The sequence below is a fragment of the Orycteropus afer genome, unplaced genomic scaffold (assembly GCF_000298275.1).
Source record: "Orycteropus afer afer isolate SDZICR_OR568_19922 unplaced genomic scaffold, OryAfe1.0 scaffold00170, whole genome shotgun sequence".
In the NCBI taxonomy this organism is placed as follows: domain Eukaryota; kingdom Metazoa; phylum Chordata; class Mammalia; order Tubulidentata; family Orycteropodidae; genus Orycteropus; species Orycteropus afer.
In genome coordinates this window covers 6297898-6307931 of record NW_006921757.1, presented here as the reverse complement: position 1 = coordinate 6307931, position 10034 = coordinate 6297898, and the positions used below count along the sequence as shown (strand labels likewise).

The 10034-nt window shown below is 44.8% G+C and overlaps 1 protein-coding gene across 1 annotated transcript in view; it reads left to right on the top strand.

The window, feature by feature from the left end:
* The first annotated feature begins 873 nt into the window (after positions 1–873).
* LMOD2 (leiomodin 2) overlaps positions 874–10034 on the top strand; it is a 10218-nt gene continuing 1057 nt past the window's right edge. The window contains exons 1-2 of the mRNA XM_042781777.1: positions 874–1146; positions 9065–10034. The exon at positions 9065–10034 is cut by the window's right edge and continues 329 nt beyond it. Of these exons, the coding sequence (XP_042637711.1) occupies positions 874–1146; positions 9065–10034 (1243 nt within the window). The remainder of the gene's footprint in view (positions 1147–9064) is intronic.

Genomic DNA, 10034 nt, shown 5'->3' with positions numbered 1-10034 from the left:
GGATGGCACAGTGTCAGTCCTTAATAAATAGTAATCAATGTTATTATTTGTCTCTCTTGAGTTTTATTCACAAATCTAGTTTCTTACTAATATACACATTGGGGAGAAGGAAACCATTTTGTGCAGTAGAAAAAGCTAGTTCTGTACTTCTAGCTGTCTGACTTTGAATTTTTCACTTAATTTCTTGAGCCTCAGTTGCCAAAAATCTACAAAGTGAGGATAATGTTACTTATCTGACAGGACTATTACTGTGATTAGGAAAATTATATTAAAATGCTTTGTAAACTGCAAAATACAATAAAAATATAAAGTTGCCAAGTTCTTAGGGTCTTCTGTCCCCACAGTACCCCCCACACTATGTTTATAGAAGAATCCGAGTAACTACCCCTAAAGTGATGTGGTATTGTTTCTCAACTCCTGACACTACAATGAAAGAATCTTTACATGGCCATGGTGGTGCTGGTGGCAAGGCATTTTCCAAATAAATATTACTCCCGTTTGAATACAAAGTCAGGGAAACTGTGTTACTCCATTGCTGCACCCTCCCAGCCTGTGCTCGTGAGTTATCAGGCTCGGCTAAATATGGCCCTGGCCAGTGTGTCAATAATCCGCACTGGTTCTGAGACCTCCACCCACCACCGATGTGACATTGTTTGTGTTCAAATGTCTAGCTGACGTCTGATGCTTAAAACAGCCTATGCCCTCACCCCTCTCTGCATTGTCACAACCCCGTATCACCACTCTTAAAAGGCTATCGCAGCCACTCCTCGCACCAGTTGCTGGCCAGCCTGCCCCGTTGCCTCCCTGCCTGCTTCTGGCTGCCTTGGATGCCTGGTTCTTCAAGCTCTTTGTGGGTCTGACAAAGCAGGGACCATGTCTACCTTTGGTTACCGAAGAGGACTTAGCAAATACGAGTCCATCGATGAGGATGAACTCCTCGCCTCTCTGTCAGCTGAGGAGCTGAAGGAGCTAGAAAGGGAGTTGGAAGACATTGAACCTGATCATAGCCTTCCTGTGGGGCTAAGGCAAAAGAGTCTGACAGAGAAAACTCCCACGGGGAACTTCAGCCGAGAGGCACTGATGGCCTATTGGGAAAAGGAGTCCCAAAAACTCTTGGAGAAGGAGAGGCTGGGGGAGTGTGGAAAGGTAGGCTCTTGGGACTTTTCCTTGGCTGCTCTCCCTGTCCACCCCCCAAACCCAACACCTCTTTTTTCTCTAACTCTTTAGTCCTCATCACTTTTCCTTTCTAGAACACATTTACACCTGCTACTGAAACTTTCTCAGGCTGAAACAGTCATGTAATTTCTGGGGCCACACAGGGATCACAATGTGTAAAATGCTTAGCAGAGGTTCTTTGATTGACTAAAAAGGGAACATTCAAGGGGAAAAGAATTCACAACTGAGGTACAGGGTTCGATATTTTATTAGACATAAGTCTAACTGAAGTTATAAATTGGCGACGTGTCTTAATGTCTGTATCTAATGTGTGGTTTCTTTTCCTATCAAGACAAAAATAGGAACTATGGTGGCTTTGATTGTGATGGTAGCTACAGTGAAAATAACTTTTTTTTATCCAACACAAGAAATGCATGTGTGGGGAGATCATGGTCCCGAGTGTCAGGGGGCCTTACTTCTAGCCCTGGCTCTACCATTAAGTTGTTCAAACTTGAATAGAGAGTCACGTCTGCAATGATTTTGTTTCCCACCTGCCTTTATCCACAAATGTAGTTTCTAATATCTATGATGAGAAGAAGGAAACTGTTTTGTGCCTCTGTTCATTGAGGGAGTTAAATCTAGTGTTTCTTTTGTAAATCAAGAACTCTTTTATTATTTTGATAAAAGTTATGGGTCCTCTCAATTGTGCATGCGGATACACATGTTTTTGCACAGAATTTCAAGATGATGACACATTAAGCAACTGCATAGACAGTCCCTAAGATTCCTCCCTACTTTCTGAGGCCAGGAAATGTGCTTATATTAGAGGTCAGGTCAATTAAGCTCTCGTTCACTGCCCAGCAAATGTTTCTTTGGATTTGCCAAATGAGTCATAGTAAAAAGACTATGTTCTGGGAAAACAGTCATGGCAATAAGAACATGAATGTAACAAAGAAATGCCTGAATTTGTAGAAGAACGTAAGAGCAACTGTTTAAAACCTCTGCATTCCATCCAAATCTTCTAAAATCAAAACGGCCTGAAGCCAATGGCAAGCCTTCCATGGTACTAATCTGGGAGCTGTTAGATGATCTTGATGATAGGGTATGTGGGCTCCATTTGCAGCAAGATATGTCTGAGCTTTGTCCATGTCAATCATTGCAGGAAGGGCCACTGGGATCAGGCCAAGGTCTGCCAAGGCCACAGTGGCCGCTTGTATCGAGGGGCTGGGGTGGAGGTGAGAAGGAAGGACACACATGACAGCCCAGGATCTGGGCCAGCCAATTCCTCACAACCATATTTTTCAGGGATCTTATTCCTGATGTGGGAATTAGTATCAAAAGTTTGATAAAATCTATAAAATATAATGGAATTTTACAAACAATTATTAAAAAATGTACTTAATGAAAAGAGTAAAATGGCCTCCGAATACCCAGGGCTGCAGCCACTGCAGCTATCCCCCAACAAAGGCATTTTAATGTCATTGTGTCATGCCATGGTGGGAAACGATGGGCAAAGGGTATTGTGAGCTATGGATGGAACTCACCCAACCCCTGCCAAAGCTTTCGTTGATCCCTGCCAATGGCTTATCAGCTCAATTAGAGAGGCGGCCGTGTTGATGAACTTTGATTCCTGTCTCAGCTAGTTAACTTTTCTCTCACTTCACTTTCCTCCTGGCCATCTGTCTGCAGGCAAGAGTGCTGAGCAGAAGCTTGCCGGTGGAGAGTGTAAATCCATTCCCACCACAGGGGAAAAACTCAGAGCAGCTGGTGGGGATGGGAGATGCAGGAGCACCCCCGAACCTTAAAAACAGCAGAGTGGACCAGGAGAAGGAGTCGGAGGACTCTGTTACAGGCAGTCCCGGGGCTACGAACAACATCCACTCCTAACGGTGGCTTTAAGTCTTTAAGTGTCATTTGTAGGTGAGGCAGAACAGGTGCACACAGTTCCTATTTAGCCTTACTTTAGTGCAACAAAAAGCTCAGAGTCTTGCTGATGATTTAAAAGCTGCATGTGCAACAAATGGAGGTGACTGATGAAGAATTTGTTGTGAGTAGGGGTTGGTTCAGTCCTCTCAAAATGAGGGCAAATTTACATAACATTGAAGAACAAGTAGGAGCAGTCCTTAAGTAAGTTGAGTATTAGTTCCCAAGGACTGCTTGTGTAAGGGTACCAGCTCTGGGATTGCTGTTAGTTGCCGGTGAGTGATTTCGACTCAAGGTGACCCCATGCGTGCAGAACGGAACTGCTCCCTAGGGTTGTCAAGGCTGTGCCCTTTCAGGTCACCAAGTCTTCTGAGGTGCTCTGGATGAGTTCTTTGGGCTGCCAAACTTCAGTTGTATAAACTTAAACATTCGCCCCATCACACCAGTACTGTGCAGACTTATGAAAATTACGCTCAGTACCTGTTGAACGGCAGCCTTCTGCCCACTTGGATTTACACAAACATATGCTGCGTTAGTACAGAAACGGGCAGTAGGCACTCACGGATCCAGTTTCCCTAGCTTGAGAACCTGCTGGATACCAGGTACCAGATGAATTCACTCAGAGTATCTTGTTTAATTCTAACCTTGATGCAGATCACATACGGAAAGTGGTAAAGGTTTACAAATGCATTTGAGATTAACAGCTTACAGGTCGAGCTAAAATTCAAACAAAGCTCTGCTGGCACAAAGACCCTGTTCTCAAAATGTAGGCACCTGCTAGAAGCATCAACATCTCCCAGCAGCTTCTTAATGCCATAGATTCTAGGTCCCCACCCCAGACCTACTGAATAAGGAATTGTGGGGGTGAGGCCTAGCGATTCATCCTTTAACAAGCCCTCCAGGTGATTATGATTCAGGCTGAGGTTAGTCCCTGGGTGGTGTAAAGAGTTAACAAGCTCAGCTGCCAACCTAAAGGTTCGTGGTTCACATCTACTCAGAGGAAGTGCAGAAGACAGGCCTGGCAATCTCCTTCTGAAAGTCAGCCATTGAAAACCCTGTGGAGCACAGTTCTACTCTGATGCACATGGGGTCACCACGAGTCAGAGTCAACTCTACAGCAACTGTTGTAAAGTTTGAGAACCAATGAACTGTACCAGAGAGGGTTAGTGATTTGTCTAAAGTCAACCAGCTCTTTATGGGAAGAACCAGAACCAGAACCGAAAACTAAGCATTTTGCCTCCCTGTTCGTGTAATGATGCCTGGGAGGAGATCATGAGAAAAGGCTGGCCACCTCCTCCTCATTGCCTTAATCATCCCCAAAGGGTATCAACATCCACTGTCTCCCTGTTCAGCCCTCCTCACCTCCTCATTCCACTGCTACCTTCCCACCCCCATTCTCACAAGGATCAGAGTTAACTCCAGAGCAGTGGCATACAGGCAACCTGTCATAGCATAGTCAGTCCCAGTGCCAGACCAACATGCAAAGTAGACAATGTTTGTGTTTTGCATCCTCCTACCTTCCCTATCAGGGCATCTTTGTCCCTTCTAATGTCCTTTGTGCAGTGTCTCCAGCTAGGGTGTCTAACCATCTCAGACAGTCCAGGATTGTCTAGTTTTAGAATTAAAAATCCCATCATCCTGGGAAATCTTAGTCCTGGGAAAACCAGGATGGTTGGTCACCTTCCCTCCATCCAGTCCTATCAGGCCTCTCTCCTGGGCCTTGTCCTGACTCTCAGCTACTGTTAAGCAGCGACAATTTAGAGCAGCTGTTTAACAAACAATCAAATACTGATTGAGCCCCTACTATGTGTTAAGGACTGTGCCAGGTGAGCAAAAAAGAAATCGTGCCTGCCCTCCCTAAAGGCAAAATGACAATAAAGCTTAATAATTTCTTAATTAGGGGAAGTGCAACGCTCTAGGAGCACATGACAAAGGTAGTTGGAGGGGGTGTCAAAGAAGGCCTCCTGTAAGACATGTGTCATTTACATGTTACATGATAACAGTATCAGATGTAATATTTCCAGGTCCATTTTTTCGTATTGTGGTAAACATATATATGAAACAAAATACCTGCCATTCCAACATTCTTCACATGTACAATCCAACGACCTTGAGTTCATCATGTTATGCAACTTCTATTTTGAAAGGAAAACATCTCCTCTTGACAAAGCCTGAAAGTCTTTAAAGAACCAAAGAACTAAAGGGGTAAAGATAGAATAGTGACATGAGAGGTGGTACATCCTGGATGTAGGTCCCTTTCCTCTAAATACTGAAACAGCTGTGTGTGTGTACACATACAGCTGTGACAGGCTAGAATTATAAATAGGTACACAAAATCCAAGCTGCACTGAGCACATTAGCAAAAAAACAAGGCTCCAGGAATTGACAGAATACCCACCGAGATGTTTCACCAAACAGATCCAATGCTGGAAGCGCTTGCTCATCTATGCCAAGAAATTTGGAAGGCAGCTACCTGGCCAACCGACTGAAAGAAATCCATATTTGCTCCCATTCCAAAGAAAGGTGAGCCAACAGAATGTGGAATGATCAACAATATCATCTATATTACACTTAAGTAAAATTTTGCTGAAGATATTTCAAAAACAGTTTGCTACGTAGCAATGCATCAACAGAGAACTATCAGAAATTCAAGTTGGATTCAGAAGAGGAGTTGGAAGAAGGGATGTCATTGCTGATATCAGATGGATCTTGACTGATAGCAAAGAACACCAGAAAGATGTTTTATTGACTGTGCCAAGGCATTTGACTGTGTGGATCATAACAAATATGGATAACATCGTGAAGAATGAGAATTCCAGAACACTTAATTGTGCTCATGTGAAACCTGTATATAGACCAACAGGCAGTCATTCAAACAAAAGAAGGGGATAACTGCATGGTTTAAAATCAGGAAAAGTGTGTGTCAGGGTTGTATCCTTTCATCATACTTATTCAATCAGTATGCTGAGCAAACAGTACAAGAAGCTGTAATATATGAAGATGAACACAGCATCAGGACTGGAGAAAGACTCATTAACAACCTATAATGTGCAGATGGCACGACTTTGCTGAAAGTGAAGAGGACCTGAAGCACATACTGATGAAGATCAAAGACTACAGTCTTCAGCATGGATTATACCTCAACATAAAGAGTACAAAAATCCTCACAACTGGACCAATAAGCAACATCAAGATAAACAGAAAATACGGAAGTTGTCAAGGATCTCATTTTACTTAGATCCACAATCAACATCCATGGAAGCAGCAGTCAAGAAATCATATGACATAGTGCATTGGACAAATCTACAAAAAAAAAAAAAATCCATTTAAAGTGTTCAAAAGCAAAGATGGCACTTTGAAGACTAAAGGGCACCTGACCTAAGCTATGGCATTTTCAGTTGCCTTTTATGCAGGTAAAAGGTAGACAATGAATAAGAAAGACTGAAGAACTGATGTATTTAAATTATGGTGTTGGGGAAGAATCTTGAACATACCATGAACTGCCAGAAGAATAAACAAATCTGTCTTGGAGGAAGTACAGCCAGAATGCTCCTTAGAAGAAGACTGGCAAGATTTTGTCTTATGTCCACAAGGGACCAGTCCCTGGAGAAGGACATCATGTTTGGTAAAATACAGCCAGTGAAAAAAAGGAACAACGAGATGGATCGATAAAGTGGCTGCCACAATGAGCTCAAACACATAATGATTTCACAATGACGCAGGACCAGCAGTCTTTTGTTCTGTTGGACAGAAGGTTGCAATGAGTAGGAACTGACTCAAGGGCACCTAACAACAATATACAAAGGGACTTGGAGTAGGGTAGGTGTGAGAAAAGTATATTCTACAATTCTTTCCTTCCTCCAGTTAATCCATGTACTCTATTGTTGGGTATTGGACATTTCCTCTCTCTCTCCTCATATATGCCAGGAAGCTTGGTGCTAGAGCCACACCCTTTCTCTCATGTTTTTCGGGTATGACTTGCAATTTCTTTCTCTCTCAGTCTCTCCCTATATCTTTCTCCCTGTCTGTCTCTCTCTCTGTCTCTTTTTTTCTCTCTCAACCACCCACCCACACACACACACACACACACACACACTCATACATCGAATATCCCTCGCCTTCTAGGTCCTAAGGAAGTGAGTACAAATTAAGACTAGACAACCCATCCCAGGAGAGGCTGACCCCTTCCCAGGCCATCACTTGGTGCCTGCCACTCCAAACAAGTGGATGAACAGAGGCTATTTTGTGATAGCAACTGGACAAACGAACCTGGAAGCAAGACACTCTGTTTCCCAGAGCTTGTTCCACATGCCTTGGGCAGCAGGAGCCTCGAGGTCAAGAACCTCTGCCTACACAGATGGAAGAAATGGGGCTTGGGGGACAAGCAATGGTGCTAGGGTTTGAGAGAGGATGAACAGAAAGGGCTAAAAAGATAGCAGAAGGAAAAGTCAGTTGTTTCCAGACAGGACTTATCTTTTATCAGAAAAGTTAGCAAGGAAAAGAGAAAGGAGGATGGAGGCACGTGGGCTTCTTTGTACAAAGTCTGTGAACAGGAAAGACGAAGACAGGATGAAATTGTGTTGGCCGAGAGCCCTTCAAAATTGATACGTGCTAAATAATTTAAGACCGTCAAGATGAGGCAACAACTTACTACGAGATTTTCTACTGTTCTCTGCTGTCCCACATTAGTTAGAATCTAATAGGTGCCAAGAGGGATTCTCTTTCCTACCTGGTCTTCTCATTTGAAAATCTGTCTCATTTGGCCCAGCACTAGCTTGGCTTTCAAATTGAGCTGCTGGAAAGGGTGACCTGAATGTTTTTCTGCACAGAGCTGCGTTCTGATCTCCCGCTGTCCTGAGCAGCGGCCCTGCCCCCCGGGCTTTCCTTCCCCAGTTTGGGGCCAGGCACTGCAGCATCTGTCAGATGGGGTGGGGTCTGTGAGCCCTTGGGCCACGCTGCCACCCAGAGACAGAGGAACGCTGGAAGTGCACAGGGTGCCCCTACCTCAGCCTCGGCCAAGGCAAGCTGGGCAGAGAGCACTTGACTCCTGTCACATCTGCTGCTCAAGGCAAATTTGGCAAGAATTTTTGAACAATTCAAAAGAGAACTCAATAATATGCTGTGTGTCTTCGTTGCCATTTGTTTGGGATGGAGAAATAAGGACAGAGGGTGATTACAGAAGGGAAGTTTGGGTTTGCTAAATTGTAAGTAGACTGGGAGTCAAACAGTTTGGGTTAGGTATTAAAACCCAAAACCAAAACCAGGTCAGATGCCACTGAGTTAATTTTGACTGAAGCCAACCCCATGTGTTTCAGGGCAGACTCTACATTCCAGAGGGTTTTCATGGCTGTGACCTTTTGGAAACAGATCTCCAGGCCTTTCTTCCAAGGGACCTCTGTGTGGGTTGGAACTGCCAGTCTTGTGGAGAGTGGTTCAGTGCTTAACCACCTGCACCACCAGGTAGCCAAGAGAATGACAAACTTACCAAGGAGCTTCCGAAGTTCTGACTGACTTGCTCAAATTGGCAAAATGATGCTATACTTTCACTCAGTAAACTGAATTCTGGATATTTAGACTCTAAAAATGGTGCCCTGGTTATGTGCTGGGCTGCTAACCAAAATGTTGGTGGTTTGAACCTACTCCATGGGAGAGAGATGTGGCAGTCTGCTTCCATAAAGATTACAGCCTTGGAAACCCTACATGGCAATTCTACTCTGTCCTACCGGGTTTCTGTGAGTCGCAGTTGACTCTATGGTTCACAACAACAGCATTCTCTGAAAAAAAAGAAAGAAAGGAAGACATGTTAGTCAAGAAATGTGTTGCAGGATATACAACAAAATGTTAACACTGGTCACCTGAGCTGGTGAGATCAGAAGCAGGAGATCATGAACGTCTTCTGTTATATGCTTCCCTACCGTGCGCTATGTTTGTAAACTTAAAAAATGCACTTGGAAATCAATTTAATGATGTCTACCATACTGTTTAGGTTGCTGAAGAAGACAAAGGAGAGAGCGAGGAAGACCTTATCTTTACTGAAAGTAACAGTGAGTTTTCTGAGGAGGTCTATACGGAAGAGGAAGAGTCACAGGAGGACGAGGAGGAAGAAGACAGTGATGGAGAGGAAAGAGCCAACCAAACTGCAAAAGGGATCAATGGAGCTGTAAATTACGATAGTGGCGATCCAGACAACACCAAGCCAAAGACATTTAAAAGTCAGATAGAAAACATAAACTTGACCAATGGCCACAGTGTTAGGAACACCGAGTCACCGGCTGCCATTCACCCTTGTGGGAATCCTACAGTTATCGAGGATGCTTTGGAAAAGATTAAAAACAATGACCCTGACACCCTCGAAGTCAATTTGAATAATATAGAGAACATCACGACGCAGACTCTCACCCGCTTTGCAGAAGCTCTCAAGGGCAACACGGTGGTGAAGACCTTCAGCCTGGCCAACACCCACGCCGATGACAGTGCGGCCGTGGCCATTGCGGAAATGCTCAAGGTCAACGAGCACATCACCAGCGTCAATATCGAGTCCAACTTCATCACGGGGAAGGGGATCCTGGCCATCATGAGAGCTCTGGAGCGCAACACGGCGCTCACCGAGCTGCGCTTCCACAACCAGCGGCACATCCTGGGCAGCCAGGTGGAGATGGAGCTCGTCAAGCTGCTCAAGGAGAACACCACGCTGCTGCGGCTGGGCTACCACTTCGAGCTCCCAGGGCCCAGGATGAGCATGACGAGCATCTTGACGAGGAATATGGACAAACAGAGGCAAAAGCGGATGCAGGAGCAGAAACAGCAGGAGGGAGGCGACGCGGGAGCCACCCTTAGGACCAAAGTCTGGCAAAGAGGAACTCCTGGCTCCTCCCCCTACGCCTCTCCCAGGCACTCGCCGTGGTCGTCCCCGAAGCTCGCCAAGAAGGTCCCGACTGTGAGGAGCCGGCCTCAGT